Below are 24,575 nucleotides of genomic sequence, written 5' to 3'. Positions count from 1 at the left end.
GCTTTGTTAACTTGGTGTGGCGAATGTTACTAGTATTGGAAGAGCAAAGAAGTCTTGGTGTGATAAAGGAGTTGCATGGATTCTCCCCTCATATGTCATGAGAGGCAACTGCACAGGGCCAGGATCTTTGTTTTTACATGATTGTTGGTGGGATATTTATCTGTACCACTCAGTAAGATAGTTAAAATATGAGAACAGGTGGTATTTTTATCCAACAGTGACAGTACTGCTCATATATACTTCCCTAGTTTCATGCTTCACTAAAGAGCATAATTAGTGATGTTTTGTAAAATGCAGTTTGTGGCTTGAGCCAAGTTTCAGCAATTATTCAGTCTGGCTGCTCAAGCTGATCCAATGTTTTAATAACTGAAATGTGATTAGGATTGTTACACTAAGGTATGCAGTTCTGATGCCTATTCTTTGTCGGAAACATGAAGTACCAACTATGGAAGTGGGATGTATCCTCAGCTGTACAATGGAGAGAATAAATCAGATAATTTAATGATGTTAAATATATAAATTTCCTAAAAAGAATGTGAGGATAGCTTGATTTGTAGCATTTGTTAAAACTTAAAAAGAAACTGCTATCCCTGTGGTTGGATTGGGAATTTTTTGTGTACTGTATAAAGAAGGATAGTAAAGTGATCAGTAATGTAATTTTCTTACTATTGTTTCAGGGAGTTATTAATTTTAGATCCCTTTTTCTAGGCTCGCACTAATAGAATGCTTAGAGAGTGGTACTTGTAAAGTTGTAGGCTAGCAATGGGACATATGGAAGTTAAGACTTGGCTTGAAAGAGGAAGGAAGGCCAGTCGGTGGGTCTGCAAAATTATGTTTTGTTTACTTACATTTTTGGAAAAAGTAAAACAAACTATTCTAATGATTTACATTCATGGCCTAGCGGCAGCGGGAGTGGTTTGCTTGAAGTTATCAGAAATGCAGCTGTAGGGAAAAATTGCAATCTGGTACCATTTTATAGTACACTCCTTAGAGTGTTTGCAAGTTTCTGGTTAAGGATGTTCACCCCCCCCCCCCCAAAAAAAAATCAGCAGTATAGAAGTTTGCATTCCATGATTTCCACCAAGAAAGCTTATTTCACGTGTCTGTGTGTCTGTCTCTGTCATATCCTGTCATTTGAAAATCCTTTTTGCTTGACAGAAAAGTTACGTCTTCAGCACCCATGAAATTGATATATTTGAGTGTTTGCTTTCACTGTGCTATGCAGGACAGCTGGCTTATTCTGTTTATGAAATCATGAGGTCTAGACAGATTCCATGCTAATTGTTTTCACCAGTGTCATAAAAGAGCATTTTACTTGTTGATGAAAGAGGAGTTGGAGAGAAAAGGAAAGTCTTCTATTCGCACACAACTCAGAAATGAATTAAATTAGTTTGTTAGCCCCAGGAACTGTTCATTCAGATTACTTCTGCATGAAATGCTATTTTCAGACATTAAATGTTTGGTAGTAGTATCAAATAAAATTAATCTGGTCGCAATTACTTTTTATACAGTCAAACCCACTTAAAATTAAAAATATTTGTCCTTATCCAAATGAGAAACCAAAAGTTTACATGATGTTGTTTCACAAAGGACCAGATAATAAGAATGTATTCAAAGTAAAAATGTTTGTGTCCTAATCACCCTGGGTGTACTGTCTGACTAGTTGTTCCTTGCACATTGATTAGAGTCTCTATGTGACATACATGCATTTCATATAAATTAAAGCATAAGCTGTGATTAAACACGTTTTAACTAGTATGCAAGCCTGCTTCATACTTTCAGCACATAAGATGAGATAGTAAAAACATTAACATTAACATAAAGCCACATGTATATCAAAATCATGTGTAAGAAAAAAAAAGAAACCCGTAACATTTATTTTCAGGTCTCAGAGTAGTGGGTAGTGAAGCTGTGCCAAACAAGCCTTGAGGGAAATGTGAGCCACCTTTTCTACTCCTACTCCTTGCATTTTAAGGAGAGAAATATATTAAGAGGTATCCTACTGACTGGTTTCAAATGCTGGGTTGCCCTGGCTAGACTAAGGAGGAAAAAGTCTGTCCTGTAGTAACAGTTTGTTGCCATGTTCTAGTGTACTCTGTTCTAGAGTTAAATGTCCAAAGATGGTGGAGGAGCCAGCTCCATGGCATAGAGCAAGATGAAGACCTGATTACACCCTAAGATTTTTAGTGACCTGGCTGCCGCTAGATGTACAACATGCACTTAGTCACAATGTATACATGCTTTACTCTGCTGTGCTGCAGAAGATCGGTCACCTTCCATGTTTGGGGAGCCCCAGCATGGGAGTGTGCACACAACTGAAGGAAGGGGAGAAAGTGAAATAGAGACTCAGGAATGCAGACACAGGTCATCCCCAAATGGAGGGGGCATTCAGGATAGCAAATGGAAAACCTGAACCTCCCATGGATGTCTCTCTGGTGATCGACATTCACCTTAAGTGGGAAAGAAAATGTTTACTGGAGCATCTAGAAGAAGTGATTGTGGTTCCATGGGAAAAAGAGAATGCAAAAAATAGTAGAGGTATCCCCTACAAGGGCTACTAAGACAAGATGACTGCCAAGTCAGCAGTTTTACTAGAGAGGATTTTGGGATCCACATATATGTGCTGCAAAGGAAGAAAAAGAGAACATACAGTATGAAATTTTATATCACAGACACAAAATTGTGGCAGGAAAGTAGTGCTCTTTCAAATGAAATTTAAATATCTAAGGCAAGAAAGGTTTGCAAATTAAGGGGTGCTATAAAGTAGTATTTTTAATACATAAAATGTGTGGAACACTGCCAGCACAGTTCACAGGTGCTAATGCACTGAGATAGTTAAGGGATACATAAAGTTGGAAAAACCCTGGCAGAAAGTATAAGAAAAATGGAATCTGGAGTTTAGGTAGGACATGGATTTTGTAGCGTTTTTGTGGAAGTGAACAGCCTAGGTTGATGTAGTCCTCTTTTTTTCTTGCTATCTGATTCTATTTATTGTGTCTCATCTCATAAGGAAATGCTCAATGCTATTTTCTCATGCAAGCTTATGTTCTCATTTATTACTGGTTCTGTCACCATTATACCTTGCCCAGAAACAGGCTGAACCTATGCAACTTTGTACAGTCCCAGTTTCTGAGTCAAAGCAAATTAAACAAATCTGTGTTTATGTTCCTGTGCTCATACTGATAAAGTTCTGCAGCTGACAGTAAGTCACCTTGACTATTCCAAATTTTAAATCCTTTCTATTGCAAATTTTAGTTGAACCAAAATGTGAATGCCTTCCAGCGACGATTTGTGGGAGAAGTAAGGCGTTGCGAAGACATGGAGAAGACATTCTGTATGTATTCCTGCTTGTTTTATTATTTATTTATATTTTAAGTTTTCACAGTTTGCAAATTTTTACTGCATTTATAGTATTTTAATAAGTGGAACTAATTTTAAAGTTAGATCTCTGAGATGCAGCCTTAAATGGGTCTCTCTCTCTCTCTCTTTTTTTTTTTTTGCTTTTATATACTTCTGGCATATGAGCAGCTTTTTTAGAGCAAGAAATTCGCAAGGCAGACATGAAGGTACCAGTGCAATGTGAAAACTACCTGACACCATCATACAAAGACTCCGTGAAGATACAGGAGCAGTCAGAGCAGCTAGCCCAGGAGCTACGAGAAGTCAGCCGTAACCGTGATTCACTGCGCAACAACATGAGAGAATTAGAGGAATACAGCCAGGTCCTGAAACAGACTCAGCAATTCACAGGGCAGGTCACAGCCATGGTGAGTGTGAGGTTACAAATGATTACATGATTAAATAGATTTACAGTTGGTTTAAAGACTGGCAGCACCAGTGGTTGTAATACAGAAACAGCAACCTTTGTCTTAAGACTGTCCCTCCATCTTAGAGGACGTGCAGAACACCATTGTGAAATTAAGAGGTACAGATGGTTTCTGCAGCAGTTGTAGAGTGAAATTTTAATAGTGGTATAGGATAAGGCTGGTATTTAGAGACAGATCCAGTTAGCACAGTCACACACAAATTATCCTTAATCTCTGGATATTGAAACTATCAAAATCACTACCATTTTTTATTTCCCTTTTTTGATTCCCCCCCCCCCCCCCCCTTTGACCAACAAGCCTCCCTTCTGTCATAACATTCATCTGTTCATTGCCTCAGGAGCAGGAGTGGTATGACCCACTCTTTCCCCAAGGGATGAGTGGGGAGTGTTAAGAGCAGTGCCATCATCCATGAAGATTCTGGATCTTTAAGGCCCTAAAGGTGCCCTACATAACCCCACAGACTCAAGAAGGTCATGCAGTGAGCTGTCATGAGGGGTGATGCCTGTTGGTTAGTCCTGTAACCATCAAAGGCCATTGCCTGTAGTAATATATATATGCTTCTCTGTCTCCAGTTAGGATTTTATTATGGAGCATGCACCCAAACAGAGGTGAGTAAGCACACACAACCTCATCACACCTGGTCTTTTACTTGTCTATTTCTCCAGTATCCTGACTGATAATCTAACGTAAGTCATCTAGATCAGACTCAAGGCTTCACAGAGCTGGCTTAAACCACCATAATTTGATGCACCTCCTCTCCAAACGTCTCCTGTTCAGTTTACAGATGGCCTTGCCTCATGACTGGAAATGACCCTGAGTTGATTGTTGCACTTATTGAGCCTGCCCTGGTGCGCAAAAGGGTAAAGCCCTCACTACAACCCAGATGACCCAAGTCTGAGTAGTGCTCAGGTGTTTGATATGACATGATCACAGAGACTGGGAGGAATGGGCATGCTCTTCCTGGGGACAAGGGAGCACATGCTGTGGGGCAGACCCATGGTGGTTCATTACCTGGCGGAAACTGAGAACTGAGCAGTGCCTCTTGTGGATAAGTGCCCTGCTACTATCAGCCCATTGCAGAAGTGAATAAGTGCAACACTGCTACCCATTCCATTTCCTACCATTGGGTTGTCATGTGGTAGTGTGAATTGAGTTAAGATAAATTATAGCATTTTGAAAGCCAACCCTCACCACAGTGATGAGATAACAAATTGGCTGACTAGTGAGGGATGAAAATCAGCAGACAATGGGGCCAAAGCAACACAAAAGATCTTTGCACTTGTGTTATTTTGTTACCAAATGCAAACATAGATTCACAATGAGAATCAAACTTGGGAACTGAGGTTACTCACAAGCATGAATGCATTTCTACTCCATTTCTGTTTTATTTCTCCCATGTAATTGTTCATTTTTTCTACATTTAATCAGCTTGGTAGATTGTTGTATCTGCTTATTTTGTTTTAGAACATCAACAAACTTTGGACCCAAAACATATTACTATAGATTTTAAATAGTATGTGAACAAATTTTGTGTTTGCCCTGCCCGAATGTCAGTTTAAACATGTAATTCAGCCATTACAAAATGTAGAGTAAACTTAATCCTATTAAATCCCTTATACAAAGGAAACTAAGGAGACTGATTGAAGATTATTTTCATAATTGCTTCTCATCCTTTATTCTTTTAATGAAATATACTGGCATTCCCTTGTTGGTTGTATGGAATAGATGCACGTTGTTCCATCAACAGCACTTTCATTGAGTGCTGAGCAATTGAAAACAAGTGAACGAAACAGTCCACACCATCCTAAACTTAAGTATACTTTGAAGTTTCATAACACTGGAGAAAAAAGAAAACTCCTCTGTTCATTCATTTCTGTTTGATTACTCAGCACTTGATGAAAGTGCTGTCAGTCACATGGCAGACGCATAGGTTCATAGGTAGGTACTAGGTTGTTGGCCCTAGGGCCTATATAAGCCTAGCCAAAAAGGTACCCTGACTTTCGCCACCCAAAAAAATTATTTTGCTGTGCCCCTGTCAAACAGTGCCAGAAGTGATCCCCAGGGTGAATTTCCTGTCTCCCACCCAATCATTAAGATTTTTCGTAAAAGAGTACTAATGAGGAGCTTTGTTAGATATAGATAGTTTGTTCCAGAGTATGGGAAGTCTCTGGGACAGGAATCTATCCCTCCAGCATGTTCTGTTTATTGTGGTGACAAGGTTTAGGTCCCTAGAGCATGTAGCTCGAAGTGATTGGGATTTCTTTAAGTGGACCATGTCCAACAGCTCTGGGTTTGACATAGCTTTGTGTGTTAGGCAGAGATCACCTCTGAGTAGGTGATATGCGGAGTAAAGCTGGAGTTTTTGAGACTGTCTGCATCTATTTGAGGCCGGTAATTTCTGCGGCCTTTCCAGTTGTAGTAGATGTCTTGTGAGGTACATACCAAAAGGGGAATTGTACTCTATAATGGGTCTAATGAGTGATGAGTAGAGAGAAACAATTACCTCTTTTTTTCCTGGATGAGAAACCTTTTGTGATGAGGTATGCTACGTAGAAAGTTTTCCCGACTATTGTGGCGATGTGATTATCAAAGGAGAGACTTCTGTCCACCTGTGTCCCAAGGTTTCTTATCACACTTTGTGTTAAGTAGACTACCGCCTATTTGGTAGTTCATGGGTACAGAGTTTTTACCAAAAGGGATGACCATGCACTTTTTGGCGTTGAGCTTGAGGCCATGGCTTTGACACCAGGCATCTGTCTCAGTGAGGCCCTTTTGTAGGATGTCCACATCATTAGGAGTTTTTATTTATGGCTCCTAGTTTGCAGTCATCTGCAAACTTCATTAACCAAAGACCTTCTGTGTTAGCCTGTACTTCAGAGAAGTAGATACCAAACAGGAGAGGACCCAGGACTGAACCCTGTGGTACTCCACTTGTCACTGGGCTGAAGTCGTATTTGGAGTTTGCTACTTTCATAGTGTTGGTTCTGTGAGCCAGTTGGTAACCCATCTTGTGTCATAGGGATTTATACCTAGTTTGAGTTTATCTATAATTCCAGAGTGGGGGATGGTGTTGAAAGCCTTGGTAAGATCTAGATAGTCTGTGTGAACCACCTTACCCTCATCTACGGCTTTGATGACTGCTTCAAAGAAGTCTGTCAGGTTTAGGAGACATGATCTGCCTTTTACAAACCCAAACTGGGTGGGATCCAGAGTTTGGAGGTTATGAATGTCTTTGTTTATAAGTTCCATGATGATACGTTCCATGACCTTGCAGACCAGGCTCATCAGGCTAATGGGGTGGTAGTTCCCGGGGTCTGTGGTGGATCCCCCTTTGTGGAGTGGGATAACCGTTACTGAGCACCATTCAGTGGGCATAAAGCCTGAGGTGAGGCTATGATTGAAGATGGTACTTGGGTGGGGTGTCAGTTCATTCTGTAGTACGTGTAGAACGCAGCCTGGGATGTTGTCGGGTTCCATGGATGCTGTGTTCTTGGCTTTGGAGAGTGTGTTTTTTACCTGTGCAGCCGTGATTACAGGAACTTTGCATTCTTCCGGTATAGAGATGGGCCCTTTAGGGGGTGAGAGGGGGGTAAAGTCAGCACTGGACCTATCTGCCAGGATGTTGGCAGTATCAGTTGGTTCTGTATATTTAGTGCCATTGTGCTGTAACTCCGAGCAGATCCAAGTGTTGCCATTGAGATTCTTGACATAGCTATAGAATGCTTTGTGACTGTCTTTAGAAACGGTGGCGATTTTGTTTTCGTAACTAGCTTTGGAGGATTTTATGAGGGATCTCTGCTTCTTACTGAGGCTGACCAGGGAGTTCCTCCAATCATGAGATTTTACCTTTTTTTTTTTTTTAAGTTTCTTTCTTCAGTTGTAGAGTTTGTTTATGGTAGGGGACCACCAGATTGGCTTCCTTTTCTTGGAGGATTCCATCTTGGTTCAGTTAGGGATCGCAAAATCCATGCACTCGTGTAAGTGCATTTGTGTAGGATTCAGCAGTCATACCTCTGTTGTCCATCTGGATGGGTGTCATGAAGTTTTCCCACTTCTGTCTTAAAAAGCGTGAAGTTGGCTTTGGAGAAATGTTTTATGGTGGTTTCCCTAATGGGGGAGTGGGGCGGGATGTGGATGTCTAGTGTGATTAGCATGTGGTCGGATCTGACCAAGGAATTGACCTCTGGTGTTGAACACTGGTCGCCCATGTTGGTAATTGCTAGGTCTAGGATATTGCTGCCCCTGGTGGAGGTGTGGATAAGTTGATCCAAGGCATTGGAATTTATGAATTCCAAAAAAACGTTGAGCAAAAGAGTTGGTACAGGAGTAGTTTTCTCAGTTAATGGTGGGGTAGTTGAAATTGCCCATTATTAGGGTGTTGGATTGTACCCTAATATTTTCCAGTGTGTCAAGAAATGAGGAGTGGGAATCCTGAGGCATGGTGGGGGATATGTAACAAGCTACAATTTGGATTGCAGTCTTGTCCAGAGTTAGTTGCACTTGGATAATCTCGGATGCATTATGCTGAGCAACTAGCCTGGAGGTGTGGATATCCTTAATGAATATGGACACTCCTCCACCTTTAGTGTTTCGGTCCAGGTTAGGTGGCCGAAAGCTGTGGTATGAATTGTAGCCTGGCAATGCAGGGGTGCTCTCTGGAGCCTTGAACCATGTCTCTGTCACTGCACAGATGTCATTGTTCTCCATTTTAAGGAGTGCCACGAATGAGTGCATTTTGAGGTTTAGACTTCTAGTATTGAGTAGCATTACCCTCCGATCTTGCTTGCTTGTACCTGTTACAGTGGTGAATTTGTCATTTGAACCTTGCCTAAAAAAAGCACTATAGGGGTGACAAGAGCCTTAGCCAGTATCTGGAATCCCAAGGGCGACAGGTGCAGGCCATCTCTGGCAAAGTATCATGGTCTGTTGATCATGTCATCCCAGGCAGACAGATACTGGATCCCTTTAGAATGACACCAGAAGCTTAGCCAATTGTTGAAGTCTATCATTTTGTCCCTTGTACTGTGATATCATTCTGGGTGATGGCAGGATGCTACTTGGGGCTAGGGTCATACCTGCATGGGCTGCAAGATCAGAGAGCTCCTCCATGTCTCTTTTCATGTAGTCCAGGGAGGTATGTCTCGGGTCATTCACACCAACTTGGACAATGACAGAGTCATATTTGTACTTGTTGTGGAGTGACCTGAGAGCATGCGTTATGTGGTGGATCCTGGCACCCGACAGGTAGCTGACAGTAACTTTCTCCTTGTTTAGCTTGGTGAGTGGAACATCAGTGTGCCTGACTATAGAGTCACCTATGACTAGAGTGGTGGGCACGTTGTTATGCCTTATGGGCTGTGGTTGGGTGGCACACTGAGTTGGTGGGCTGTGTGTCATTTGGGTTGTGTTGGGGGGTGGAGGTTGCTTGCGTTTCAGCTTTGGAGGTCTCTGTTGCTTGGGCAGTTTTTTATTGAGAGCCTCCATGAATGTAGATGTGTGTTTTGTGTTTGTGTTTTGGTGGTGTAGGTTTTGAGGGACTATGTGATGAGTGTGGTGTGTTGCAAGTGTTTACCCTCTTCTCTTGACTGTCTAGTCCAGTCTTGGGTGAAGAGAGCTTTGCTTCCAGTTTGACTATACAAGTGCATCTCTCACAGGTTGTAGTGTGGGGTGGTAGGAGGAGAGGGTTGTCTGTGTACATGAGGCAATTGCTGCATTGCCCCAGGATGCCCACATTCATCAGGCAGACAGGAGAAAACACTGGGAGCTGACCCATAGACATGCCTGCATAGGTGCTTATTTATTAAGTACTAAAAACTGTTTTCCTATAGACAAGTGAAGAAAGTTGGGTGCTGTAGTAATTTGTAAATTATTTAGTGCTTACAATGAGTTCTGAACAAGTGCTGAGATAAAAAAAACAGATTTCTGTGCTAAAACTAAAAACCTGGCTAGTTCTAAGGGAAAATTTGAAGAGCAGACTTTATGGTGCCAGGTATATTTTAACCCTAGCTAAGCGATGATGCATAAAGTGTATTTTTTTCATATAACAGTAGCAAATGAGCAAACTGATTTAAACAAATTAACCAATAAAAAGTTAAAAACTGAGCCCCGTTCCAGAAGTCTTTGTTCTAACTGCACACTCCTGCCACTAGGGTGCAGGGGAAACTTCTCCAGAAAAATATGGCCTGGGTTAGTGCTCACGTTATACAAATACGTTGTACAAGCTATATTCAGCAGGCCTGAATCTAGTCTTGTGCTACAGCAAACAAGGCATACCAATTTCAGAAAGAAACAGTTCAAATAAGCAGGCACAGTAAGCCTTTTAACCAGACGCTCTCAGCTCAGAAGGACAGAATCTAGCCTCTCCTCCCACAAGAGTGCAGACCACACCTTCTTATTGTAAAATAACTGGCCCTAAGCCCAAGTGCTTAAACCAGAACTAATATTAGAATAACGGACACTAAGCCTTCAATCGGCAACTCTCAACTTTGAAGGATGTAAGCTACCTGTTCTGCCACAACATTGAAGACCACACACCTTCTTAATGTAAAACAACTGTTCTGAAGCCCAAGTGTTTAAACCAAAGGCTTAGAATAACAGTTACTATTCAATTGGGCTACTAACGAGCAGTAATAAATGCAGCAGAATAAATGCAATTAATTACTTTTAAGAACAGGCAGCAAAAGCAAAATAAAGTAGGAAGAAACACAATTACAGTAAAATCAGACAAATAAAGTGCAATTTTTTATAAAATAAAAAACAAGCAAACTGATTTAAGCAAATTACCCAATTAACCAGTAAAAAATCTCAAAGCTAAGCCTTGTTCCACTAGTCTTCAATCAGACAAGTTCTAACTGCACACTCCTGCCACTAGCGGGCAGGGGAACCATCTCCAAAAAAAGATGGCCTGGATTAGTGCTCAAGTTATACAAACAAAGCTAGATTCAGCAGGCCTGAATATAGTCTATGCTACAACAAACAAGGCACACAAATTTCAGAAAGAAGCAATTCAAATAAGCAGGCACAGTAAGCCTTCAGCCAGAAATTCCCAGCTCAGAAGGGCAGAATCTAGCCTCTCCTCCCACAAGAGTGCAGACCACAAACCTTCTTAATGTAAAATAACTGGCCTGAAGCCCAAGTGCTTAAACCAGAACCAATACACTTTTAGAATAACAGATACTGAGCCTTCATTCAGCAATTCCCAACTTAGAAGGATGTAAGTTACCTGTCCTGCCACAACAGTACAGACCACAACATTCTTAATGTAAAACAAATGGTCTGAAGCCCAAAGTGCTTAAACCAACAGGCTTAGAATAACTGTTAAAATTTAATCAGGCTACTACCAAGCAGAATAAATACAATTGAGTACTTTTAAGAAGAGGCAAAAGCATAATAAGGTAATAAAGTAGGAAGAAACACAAATACAGTAAAAGCAGATGAATAAAGTGCAATTATTATTATTTTTTTTTTAGTAAAGTGCAAGGAGAAAGAAAGTGGGGGTGGGCGACTGCAAAGCCACCAACTATAACACCATCACAAGAATAAGGTGGGGGAGGGAGGGGAAAAACCAGTTTCAGGATGGATAAGAACAGAAAGCAATGCCAGAAAATATATAAAATAATACAGTCAGGCAAAAAAATATTTCAGTCAGGCAAAATTAAGTTAAACAGTTAAATAGTTGTTGTTTGTCTTTCGGCTTTTCCCGGTTGGGGGTCGCCACAGTGGAAGTCCAGTCCGCTAATGATTGGCAGTAGATTTTTACGTGCTGGCTTGCCGGGCCTAACGCACAACCTTCAATGAAGGAACGCCCATTTACACATATCACCACACAGAAGACGCTCTGAGAATTGAACGGGCAACATCTAAATGTGAGGCGACGATGCTGCCACAGCACCACCACCGCAATTAAACAGTTAAATAGTACTGTATTTAATTTTTCTGTCTATCTTTAAAACTGCAAATTTGTACTTGTGTATAGCACGTAATATTTATTTAGATAATACAGAAGAATACACGGTATTCTATTATAGGCCATACAAGAAACCTGTAATGACCAATTATCTGTGCTGTCCTTTTAGTAATATCTGTCAGTATCTTATGTGGAGATGCAGATGCTTTTCTTGCCTTGGTGGCTGTACTAATCAGAACTGTGAGCTTTATAAGTATAACAAACATCTCTAATTTTGTCTTCATTTTCACGGTTTTGTTTGTTCTACCATCATTTTATAAATGGTAACATGACCTATTTGTTCAGGGAGAAGTCTTTTTCTTATGTCATTACCTTAGCTGATATTTTGCGTGTTCTTGCTGTCTTGGACTGTGCCACATGTTCTGTTACATGTAACTACCAGGTCTTGTCGTTTTCTCGCCTCTAGTCTAATTGCTAGGCTGCAGACTTTCAACAGACTATAAGGTTTTAGGCTGCAAACTTGTAATATTGTATCAGGTTTCTCTTCCCAGCCCTGACCTACCTTAAAATGTGTGTTGCGACTAATGTAGACTGTTATTCCCTACTGCATCCTTGCCCCTTTGTCTTGTATGAACAGTTAACAGTCTGAGATTTCCCTATCAAAGCCACTTTCATCATTTGCCCAGTCTTCCACCCCACTTACAATGTGTGCCCCCCCTTTTGTATAACTGTATGGATCTCCCACAATTTCTTACCATGAGAGAGAAGCCAAGACTTAAAGTAGTAAAGATGCAGCATTGCAGCATTAAGAGCTGCTGCTGACCAAGTTGTGGCAGAAGGATAAAACATTATCAACTGTGGACACCAGAACATTTATGGTAAACGGTTATTCCCTGTACACCAGGCAGAAAAGCAAGTTTATCCCCAAAATCAGAGAATGTCAAGAGGCAGGTATGAGAAGCTGCTCCATCCATCTACCCTATTTCTGACGGTTCCATATTTACTTCACATTTTGTATATGTTTGTAGTAGATCTGATGAGGCCATTTGTAGCAGAAGTGCTACCGACTTAGTAAACAGGTCCCCATTGGACTATAATGCAGCTGCATATCCAAACCCTGTTATGTAGCATGTCAGTAGAGTTTTTATGGTAACATACTTGTGGTTGGATTCTTTTCTTGCACTGAATTTGGGTTTTGCTAAGAATAGATGCATGTTTCATAGTGGCAGGTGTCTACTGGGGGGGGGTTGTTTTAGTTTACCTGTTTGAATTTAATAGGGCACTTTAATTTCTAGAATTAGGTAATGGCAGGGAAAATAGTACAATATGATGGAATTGCTTCCAAGCATACTGCATTTGTGAAAATTTGTTTTTGTATTTATATTTTCATTCTTAAGTCTTTACTAAATGTGAATGGCTCCATTGAATTCCATCAGAGAAAGCTCTGTAAAAGCAAATGACCCTCAGATAATGCTGTATTTCTGGAAACTGTTTCACCAGTCTCTATTCTCCCATATAATCCCAACCCTATGAACCCATTGTGTTGGTGCACCTCACCCCTTTTATGTCTAACCGTGTCTTGTTGGTTGAGTATAACTGATTGATGTCTTTGTTTCAGCAGACCATGCATACTCCTGTTCTGCATCGCCGGGGTACAGAGACTGATCCATTGCTGGATCCAAGGCAAGCTTCACACCTGGATGTGCATCTCAGGTATGATCTGATCATCTTCATGTATTTATGGCCATTCTGTGCTTAATGGCAATCTCAAAGTTTTCATTTTAAAATTATTTATTGTGTTTATTTGGGTTATACACTTCAGACTCTTAACCTAACAACATGCCTTACCCCTCGCCTCCCACTGATGTTTTACCCCATACCTGTCAGATACATTTTTGCAGGGTTCATCTTCCCTGTGATAAAAATTAATCCATATATTATGGTAGAGCAAAACAAGGTACTTCATGGATACAGGGACATGTATCTTGCGCACACACACACACACACACGCAATTTAATTTGTATCATTAAAGGGTGGCCACGGCAGTGCAGCGGTTAGCATTGCTGCCTCGCAGCAAGAGGTTCTCCAGTTTGATCCTCGGCTGGGGTGCCTTCTGTGCGGATTCTGCATGTCCTCCCTGTGGTCGTGTGGGTTTCCTCCGGGTGCTCTGGTTTCCTCCCACATCCCAAAGACATGCTGTAGGTGGATTGGACACTCTAAATTGGCCCTAGGCATGAGTGTGTGCCTTCTGTGGAAGGTTGGGTGCCGGGCTGGCAACTCGACACTGTAAAACTCCACTGCCAGTCATGAGCGGACAGGTGATCCGCTGTGGCGACCCCTAACCGGGAAAAGCCGAAAGAAGAAGAAGAAGATTCTCATTCTGCTGGGCAATGAAGGGCTGTCATCCTGTTAGCCACTCTTTTTGTCTGTATTTTATCCACACACACTGTCACTTGTGGGATGCAGTTATAGAAGTCCTGCTTCCTGTCTTTCATCGTCTGCGGAATTGTAAATGCCTGATCTTACAACAGGGATCTATGCCAATCTGTGATTATCTCCAAGCTTTAATCCATCAAGACAAGGTGTTGGGAGGGTGATGTAGGGGGTCTAAGTAGCTGTCATTCTTGTGTCTCCCATTTAGAATAAAGTAATGAAGCACAGCTAGCTCATTCAATGCCCTTTGCCACTCTGACAAATGAGCATCCCACCCTCTTTGCTCTTTAAGTGAAGAGCAAAATTAAAAAGCAAAACTGGTCCATTCTTTGTACTGGTAATGTAGCCAGATACATGCCCCCTACCTTCCACCCCAGCTCTTCAACGAAAGATCAAAAAAACGTATGCTGATTGCACTAGCACACCAATCAGGTGACCAGGTACATAACCTCCTCCCTCCTGCCCCAGCTTTTCAAAATGAGAGCAAAAGAAAGAGAGTCTGTCATGTACATGAGACTCCTATAATGCAGGAGCCAGTAGAGTCCCATTTCTGTGCCTTGTCCCAACCCTCCTTCCTTAGTTTAAAAATATATATTTTCCTTTGAACTGCAGACACAGTTTAGACTGTTTACAGAACACTGCAGAGCTCAGATTTTACTTTCAAAAATGAAAAAAGCATGTTTTCAGTTGTAGCTACTGCTTGCAATTGCTACAGACAGTTAAACACACAGAGCACTATACCACTGAATTTTAATCAAAAAAGAAAGAAAAATAATATTTTACCAATAAACTGCAGCAAACAATGTAGAAAGCAGTTTGCCGCAGTTTGACACACACACACACACACACACACACACACACACACACACACACACACACACACACACACACACCACTCAGGTTTGACCACAAATGCAATAGTGCCTTTAAAAAGCTTGTATGCATTGAAGAGCAGTCAGGATCAGCTAATCTTGCCCTACCCCCCAACATCTTGCACCCGGGGCAGTTGACTGTCTTGCCCTAGCCCAGCTATGCTACATGAGAATGGCATAGTTAATACTTCTGATGTCAGCTTTGCTGAATGAGATGCTGCAAGTAAATGAAAAGATGTGGGCAGTAAGTGCAGAGGATGTCCTTCAAGGATGCATCTGCAGTCCTTACATATGGGTTGTCCTGCCTCAGGCAGCCCTTCGGTCAGCCGGATTCCAAAGTCTGGGTCCGGCGTCGGCTGATGTCGCCCTTTCCCCGACGTCAGAGCGCCTGGGGTATAAAAGTGTCAGCCGACGCCATCTTCCTCTGTCTTTCTTGCCACGTGGTGCCCGAAGCAGAAGCAGTTCGCAAGTGCCGGTCGGCCAGCTCCTGTAACTTCAGCTACCGAAGATTTCAAAAAGCTAAGTACCCCATTGGGGACTCTTTCTTGCCTCAGCCGATGTCAGATAAAACCGAGTCCTTGGTACTTCCGACCGTAGAAACCGTACAACCGACAGCCTCGGCCCCGGAGGCCTCTTCTGAGTCGGTTATAGATTTACCCTCGGAAACCGGTGTTCAGGAAACTACCGACACCATTCCCCTAAACAAAACTACTCCAGCATGTGGAGCAGCCAGGCCCCCTGCATCCATGTCCATAAAAGCATTCACTAGGGCTAAAGCTGCTAAGCAACAAAAATCTCTGCCTCCCAAGACTATTTCTCAGGGATCCACCACAGGTTCACAGATACTAAGTTTGGCTGAGGACCTTATTTCCTTAATTAGGGGCTCTCAGCCTCATCCGGACAGGGGCTCTCAACCCCCACTAGACAAAAGGCCCAGGGTTGAGTCCACTGATCCTCAGTCCTCTGATGAGGCTTCTGATGGCTCTGCTCTATCAGACTACCAGGAGGAGGCCTTCACGGCCTACGAGGATTCTGATGCAGAGGAATCTATTCCCTCTGCCTCCCCTCCTGAAGAGCTGTCCTTTTGGGAGACCCTTCACTCCATGAGAGAGCATTTCCAATGGCAGGGCCAGGAATTCTCAGATTCCAGGAAGAGATTAAGGACTTTTCTTCATTTACCTCAGCATAGACCTTTGGCTATTCCTCCTGTTTTAAGTGTCATTGATGATGTGTATTCTGAGTCTAGCACTGCCCCTGACACCCTTCCTCCGGCTCCTGTTAAACCCGATAGGTACTACAGGGTCCCGGAGTCGCATCATTTCCTTTACAAGGCCCACTCTGCTGACCCAGAAACTATTTCCCAGGGTCCTAAAGGGGTTGCAGCTGCCACTACTAAAAATCCACTCCCCTCTGAAAGGGAGTCCAGGGCTTTAGAGAGATGGGGTAAAAAAGTGTATACTTCTTCCACTCTGTCTATGAGGGCTTTAAATTGTCAATTTCATATGATACAGTACCAAGAGTATTTGTTAGATGAATTGCAGAAAAAACTATCTTCTCCTGAACCCCTAGATCGTACATCACTTCAGGATCTGGTACATAACTCACAACAGGTTAGCAACCATTTCTTGCAGTGTGGTTATGATGCATTGGAAGCTTCATGTAGGTCAGCAATGACAGGTGCAGTCATACGTAGACATGCTTGGCTGAAGGAACAATCTCTGCCAGATCATGTTAAGGCTAAGCTTCTGGATGCTCCACTGGAAAAGCAAAAGTTATTTGGCTCCACTGCTCAGGAGGTCTTAAAGAAATTTGAGGAAAAGGCTAAATCTGTACAAACAGTCAAAGATTTCCTCCAGGTACAACCACCAAGATTCAGCAGAAATTGGCCTTCTAAGAATTGGTCCTTTCCAGAAGAGATTTCAAAGAGGGAAGAACAGGCGTGCCAGAGGTAGAGGGCAAGCTAGAGGCTCCTACAGAGGATGTCAATGGCAGCCTCCTAACCAGAGAGGTAGTGCAGGACCAACAACTGCTGCACAAGGACAGACTGAATGACTTCACCTTGACCCTGCCGACCAGGGCTCAATTAGAAGCACCTTTGGGTGGAAAGTTGTCTTTATTCTCAAGAAATTGGCACAGTATTACAAGGGACAAATGGACACTGCAAATAATAGACAAAGGATACAGGTTCCATTTCCATACATTACCAGAAAGAAAGGGAATGCCAAACCTGCCACCAAATCAAAGGGCAGAGGCTTTAAAACAAATTGCCAACCTATTGCAAATGAAAGCTATAGAAAAGGTTCCTCTCGCAGAACAAGGCCAAGGATTTTATTCCAGAATATTCCTTGTCCCAACAAAAGAAAAACAATGGAGACCTATTCTCGATTTGTCCGCACTGAATACTTATCTCAAAATTCAAAATGCTGACCCTACAGCAACTCCTTCCCATGCTGGGCAAGGGGTCTTGGCTGGTAACTCTAGACCTCAAGGAGGCATACCTGCATGTCCCTATCAGACAAAGTTGCAGAAGACACCTCAGATTTCTTGCAGGTTCAGAGCATTATCAATTCTCAGCATTGCCCTTTGGCTTATCTACTGTGCCCAGAGTATTCACAAAATGCCTGGCATCAGTAATTGCACACTGCAGACTTCAGGGGATTCAAATATACCCGTATCTGGACGACTGCCTTATACAAGCGGACAGCCAACAAACTTTGGAAAAACATTTGAATTATGCCATCCGCCTACTGCAGGCCTTGGGATACACAGTCAACATTCACAAGTCAAGACTTGTGCCATCCCAAAGAATAACTTTTCTGCGTGCGGAACTAGATACAACCACCCAAATGGCTTTTCTCACAGAAGAAAAACAAAGACAACTACCGGATTACTTCAAAAATCTGACAAAACAAACTCAGATGACTGCAAGGAAAATCCTGCAGGCCCTGGGTTACATGGCATCGTGCATTCTTCTGATTCCACAAGCAAGGCTGCATATGAGAAAACTACAATGGTACCGAAGGAGTTTATGGTCTTAGCACAATCACAGCCTAGAAGCTTTGATACCACTCATTCCATGCCTTCAAAAGGAATTCCTGTGGTGGGCCCAAGCAAGCCAGTCAAACAGGGGTCTGCCTTTCAGCAAACCAGTAACCAGCCAAACCATTACCTCGGATGCTTCAGACCATGGATGGGGAGCACATATGGAGGACAGATGCATCCAAGGACTATGGTCTCAGAAAGAATTGCGCATGCACATAAACCAAAAGGAAATGCTGGCAGTGATACATGCAATCGAGGCCTTCAAGCACTTTCTACATCAAGGCCACCTGCTAATAAGGACAGACAATACCACAGTTATGTGGCACATAAACAAGCAAGGAGGTACCCATTCCTACCCTCTTTGCAGACTAGCAATGAATCTTTGGGAACTTTCCCTAAAACTCAATATAGAGCTGCAATCCCAGTTTGTGCCAGGAAAAGACAATATGCTGGCGGAGAGCCTAAGCAGAAATACCATGGATCCACACGAATGGATCCTGCACCCAGACATCTTCCTTCAGATAACACAAGCATGGGGGAGGCCGGACATAGATCTTTTTGCCTCCCACCACAATCATCAGCTGAAGAAATTCTGCTCAAGGACATACCACCCACAAGCATGGAAAGTGGACGCCCTCTCTTTCAGCTGGAATACTGTAACAGTGTATGCATTTCCACCACTTCCACTAATGACCAAGGTCTTACTGAAAATCAGGACAGAGCAGCCAAAAGTGATTCTAATAGCCCCGGACTGGCCAAGGCAGCACTGGTACCCACTGTTACGGAGCCTGTCGCACACGAAACTATGGCCTCTACCACAATGGTCACTCTTTCTGACACAGCACAATTACAAAACTCTGCACTCCAGCCTGAAAACCCTGCAGCTGACAGCCTGGAGAATACCTTGACTCTTCACCAGGAAAAGCTATCCAAGAGAGTGAAGGGATATCATCATGGAAGCTCGCAGACCTTCCACGAGAAAGGCATATTCAGCAAAATGGAAAAGATTCCACAATTGGAGCACCGCAAAGGGCCTAGATGCCACAGTGATGAGCATGGCACATATCCTGGAATACTTGGCAGAAATGCTGCACAATGGCCTTTCTTACTCTTCCATAAAAATTCATGCTTCAGCAATTTCAGCAGAATACAATACTGATCCACCTGTCTTCTCTCATCCTCTCCTAAGGCAGTTTCTAAGGAATTAAAAACATCAATCCTCCAAGAAAACCACCAGTGCCTACATGGGACCTTAACTTCATGCTGGAAAAGTTGACTCTACCTCCCTTTGAACCAGCAGCATCTTCAGAGTTACAGTTCCTGTCTTGGAAGACTGCCTTCCTTCTGGCCATAACCTCAGCAAGAAGAGTATCTGAATTGCAGGCACTCATGGCAGTACAACCATTTCTTATTTTTCATCAGGACAGAGTCTCCTTGAGAACCAATCCTTCATTCATGCCAAAGGTGGTATCCAGGGTCTCATTGAACCAAGCTATTCACCTGCCTACCTTCTTTCCAAATCCACAAAACAAGGGAGAGAAACTTCTGCATACCCTGGACATTCACAGACAGTTACGCTACTACTTGGGCAGAACTAAGACTTTCAGAAAAACTGACCAGCTGTTGGTAGCATATGCTGCAGGCATTCAAGGAAAAGCAATTTCCAAACAGACAATTTCAAAATGGATAGGAAATTGTATTCGATTCTGCTACTCTTATCATGGAAAAACTGTGCCAGCTAACATCAGACCTCATTCCACCAGAGCCACAGCCACCTCCACAGCCTTTTTAAGAGGGGTGGCTACCAAGGATATTTTAGAAGCTGCTACATGGAGCTCCGTGCATACATTTTCCAAGCATTACAATTTACCCTTGTATTCCAGATCCAGAGCAGGTTTTGCTACGGCAGTCCTGCGGGGAATTTTAGCTACACCATCATTTTCTTAGATCCTACCACCCCCAGCTTGGCTATGGTATTCTGCCCATATGTAAGGACTGCAGATGCATCCTTGAAGGACATAGTACAGTTTTGTACCTACCATAAATATAGATGTCCGATAGGTATGCATCTGCAGTCAGGTTTACCCTCCCTCCTTCCCCTCTGTGGTATTTCTTGGGTACTTATCCCTCTTATAGCTAGCTGGGGTTATCTATTATGGTGTATTTGTTTTATATTATTGTGCATGTTTGGAATATTTTGCATTTCTCCAAATTTAGCCTTCCTTAGAGGGCACCTGCCATCTGGGGCAAGAAAAACTGAGGAAGATGGCGTCGGCTGACACTTTTATACCCCAGGCGCTCTGACGTCGGGAAAAGGGTGACATCAGCCGATGCCGGACCCAGACTTTGGAATCCGGACGACCGAAGGGCTGCCTGAGGCAGGACAACCCATATGTAAGGACTGAAGATGCATACCTATCGGACATCTACATTTATGGTAGGTACAAAACTGTACTTTCTCTATTCCAGGTTTTATATTATATAGAATTTTATAGCGTTCATCATCTGGGCTGTTGGAAAGTAAATGCAGCACTTTAAAATAGCTTTCTTCTATCATAATTATGCTGGTTGAAAACCAGTGTAGATGGCTATTGTATGTTCGAATGGCCCTTAGGAACTTGTTGTCTTTCGGCTTATATAGGAACTACAGGGCAAAAACATTTTAATTATTATATGATTTTTTTTTTCTCAGTTTTGTCGCTGGTGTGATCCATCCCTGGAAAGTGAATGCTTTTGAACGGCTCCTGTGGAGGGCATGCAGAGGTTATATGATTGTCAACTTTGCCGAAATGTCCAAACCCATGGAAGATCCTACTACGGTTAGTATTGGCCTGTCTCTGGTTCTCACAAAATGTAACGTGCTGCTTCTGCGTTCTCATTTTAATTATGACCGACGTTTGAAAAATTTTGAAGCAGTAAAATAAGTTGGGATTGTACTAGACCACATTGGTCGTCATCAAGATGCCTTTTTTTCTATGGTCATACATCCCCCACCTCTGTAAGGTGGTGTCAGATCTCCTCTGAATGTAGACTTGTATGTGCAGTATCTACATCTGATGCCACCTTAGTCCACTATCTGTTCTTGTGCCCCTTCAGTCACCCATCTCTGCTTTCCATTTAGATGCAAGTAATTGGCTGTTTATTGCCTACATTCTAGTTAGTAAGTGTATGTAAGTAAGTTTTTCCTCTATTACTGTTTATTTTTAGCTTAATTTAATGACCATGTATAACTATTCAAATAGTTAGATACATGTGGAAATTTCTTAACCTGGGATAAAAAAAAATGTCAGAGGTGCTCTACACTGATGATGGCAACAGGGGGTCTTGTCAGGCCAACATGCTAAACCATTACTAGTTTGTTACAGAGGAGAATTGTTCTTGAAAGAGTAATCTTCATACACATATATGGTGTATCAGAAGCAGAAAGTTTATAAAATCGTTACAAACTAATCATCTTAAACATTGCTGCTAGTCCGACAGTATCAGTAAGGAATCCGTTACCAGACCCTGTACCAAGGCTGGATTACTGTAGGTTTGTTGGACAGTATTCACTTGGATGCATGTGCTTGAACTACTGTTATCTGCTTATGCATACCACAGTGATGAAGGTTGCTAAGAAATGTCAGAACTTGCATCACTCTCTCATATTAACAAAAGAGCCTCCATCTGTACTTTCTCAAAGAAAAGAAAGGTTATTTTCCTTGTCTTTCTGAGACCGAAAAGTATTGTTGTATGGCTGAAGTAAAGTACCTAGTTAGCGAATATGGACACTGATGTTACAGCTCGTAACTTCTTGATCTCCTGTGAAAATATCTCTTTAGGAAAACTAGTTAAATAATAAAGTTTTATAGCTGAGATTCTGAAGGTATTTTGTCACCCAAAGCTGAACAGCATCAGAAAGACTGGCCTACTCTGTATAAACTCCTCCCAGACTATTATGAAATCACTTCTCAGAAGCAAACCCTTATGCCAGTGGATGGATTCTACATGCCACCAACTGAAATGACTTTGTTAATCTGTTAAAAATAATTTTACATTGTTGAAGGCTGTGTGAAGACCATAAATTATTTGGTGCAGAATGTCCATTGCCACAACTTTGTGTTACAGTGGGTTTCAGGATTTGCTAGGAGCTTCCAGAGTCAAAAGGATAACACCACCAAAGTTAATAACATCTGCAGCTAAAGTGATTGCAATTAATCTTATGTGGCTACTGTTGAGAGATGCATCTGGCATGCGTGGTTTAGGGCTGCATGGCTAAAGGATATGCATGCTGATGCGGAGTGCCTGCCTGAATGGCAAAACATTATTTGGACAAACAATGGAAAACATACTTTCTAATATCAAGAAAAAATGTGGAAATAATATATTCTGTGAAGGAATGCCTCATGTCCCAGTGCCCTCAGTTAAGGTGGTTCTTAAACTGTAAACCACAGCAATTAAGCATGACGAGGCAGTTTTGGCCATCTTGGGAAATGCAGTTTTAGCCATCTTGGGAAATGCAGTGTAGGCCATCTTGGGAAATGCAGTGTAGGCCATCTTGGGAAATGTACCAGGCAAACAAAAAAAGATCGGAGTAACTTCCTTTTCTTAGCTCTCCTCTCCTAAACTATTTCACCCAATGAAAGTTGTTAATGTCAAGCAAATAGTTGCTACACATAGTTCTTCAGGGGTAGACTGTAGAGTTTAATCGGACATCTGTAGCACCTAGTCTGCAAATCACCTCCACAGAGCTTTACACTGCATACTTCCGAGTTCCAGAGCAATACAGTGGGTGTTGGTCTAAAAGGCAGTATTCTAATTACGCTTTTTTTGTGGTCCTGAAAAAATGATGATCAGTATAGACCAATGTGGTACTGATGCAGAAGTGCTGATCTAGTGTTTTTTGATAGAAATGTTCAGGACGCCAAGGCAAAATAAATTGCTTTATCTGGTTGCCCAAGGTTCATACTCTGCATAAGACATGAGAGATGTGTATTGTAGAAAGTTCTTAATCTTCAGTATAGAACAGTTTCATGTTCAATTTACTGCTTTTTCTTTGGTCTCTCAGCAGCTCGACGAGGTTTGTTAAATTCTTAGCGGCAGTGTGTACCTACCTCGGGCTAGATCTTATTCCAGGTTCCCCTGCCTAGATACTGTCTAGTATTGCACCATCTTCTGCAGAACTCATTTCAGACAACAGATCAGCACATATTCATTCACCTGGTATAAACTTAAAATAAACCTCTGTGCCCTGTTTTTTTAAGAAGAGTCACTTATGCTAAATCTAGACTTGAATCCAACAACTAATTGTTCTTCCCTCCAGAGAAAATCGAGGAGAGATTGCTATTTATGCTGTGATCAGCAGGACGGAGTTGCTAATAGGCAGCTTCCTGTGGTAGATGGTTTGATTCCCTCATTCTTCAAGTTGCCTGTCCTGTTACCAAGAGCAAGTTATTAGCCAGACAGGACTTTGAGAAAATTGCACTGCGCTGCTCAATGGTCTCTTGGACCACACGCCTAGTTATTACCCATAAATCTATGTTGCCACAGAAAGACAGATGTCCTTCCATATCATTGTTGCCACATCCTTCACCTAAGGGATCTCCTGCCAAGGTTAGCCTATCTGGCCATTATACCAAAGCCTTTAGGTCTTGTAGGTGCCATACATCACACATATGTTCCCTGCATAAAGCGTAGGACATAAAGGTGACACAAAAATGCAAGCAATAAACTTCTTTGCTGCCAGTCCAAACACCATTGTCAAATGTCTGTCAGAACACCCTTTTGCTGTGCTTGTTACTGAGCTTTTTTAAGATAAGTGCTCCATTGGGGGTTCTTCATTTTCTGTTTTTATATGGAATTGTGTTTGTCATCTGGAAAGGGAAAATGTCAATGTGGTAGGCAGATTCCCCATAAAGACAGTGTCTTTTTTTCTTCTTTTTTTTTTTTTTTTGCTTGGGTGCTTCCTATGACCATACACATGTTCCAGCTGCCAGGTATGTGTGCCCAAAGCCCTCCATATTCACTGATCCTCCTTGTCCATGTATCTCGAGAATCAATGACTTAAGCTGTTGGCTCGGGGTGCTATGATGGAATTCTGCCATCTGCCTAGAAGACCAAAAGGTTATGCCTGATTCGGTTGCTGTCTAGCATCCCCCAGACATCTCTCTAGGGGCTAATGAAAGCTCTGAAGACCCATCTGGTGCTTGCTTCGGATTACTGTGCCATGACCCATCAGAGGCCAGCACAGATCCAAATTCTTGCATGTCCTTTGAGGCTTTTCCAATGTCTGCATCTGATGTTGAGGAGGATCTTCTGCTGATACTCCCTGAGGGACTGATTCATCTGATTTTGGTAAGGGACAAAGTCCCTAACACCATCACGGTGCCTCATCAGGAGCCTGAACCTCCGAGGGTTTTTCGGGTGGATGCCCCACAGAAAAGGAAGCAGAAAACCATGCATATTTCCCCTGTTAAGGATCCCCATCATGAATGGCATGATTTTCCCCAGGGTTT

The 24,575-nt window shown here is 42.3% G+C and overlaps 1 protein-coding gene across 1 annotated transcript in view; it reads left to right on the top strand.

The window, feature by feature from the left end:
* The window catches only part of LOC122811966 (V-type proton ATPase 116 kDa subunit a3-like), a gene marked incomplete in the record, with an annotated part of 518,494 nt that overhangs the window by 219,762 nt on the left and 274,157 nt on the right, over positions 1-24,575 (top strand). The window contains 4 exon segments of the mRNA XM_044084165.1: positions 3,256-3,334; positions 3,529-3,767; positions 13,352-13,446; positions 20,774-20,900. Coding sequence (XP_043940100.1) covers positions 3,256-3,334; positions 3,529-3,767; positions 13,352-13,446; positions 20,774-20,900 — 540 coding nt within the window.

Source organism: Protopterus annectens, chromosome 9.part0 (assembly GCF_019279795.1).
Source record: "Protopterus annectens isolate FY-2018-M chromosome 9.part0, PAN1.0, whole genome shotgun sequence".
Taxonomy (NCBI): domain Eukaryota; kingdom Metazoa; phylum Chordata; order Ceratodontiformes; family Protopteridae; genus Protopterus; species Protopterus annectens.
Note: the sequence above shows the minus strand (reverse complement) of the source record. Positions and strands in the feature narration are given on the sequence as shown.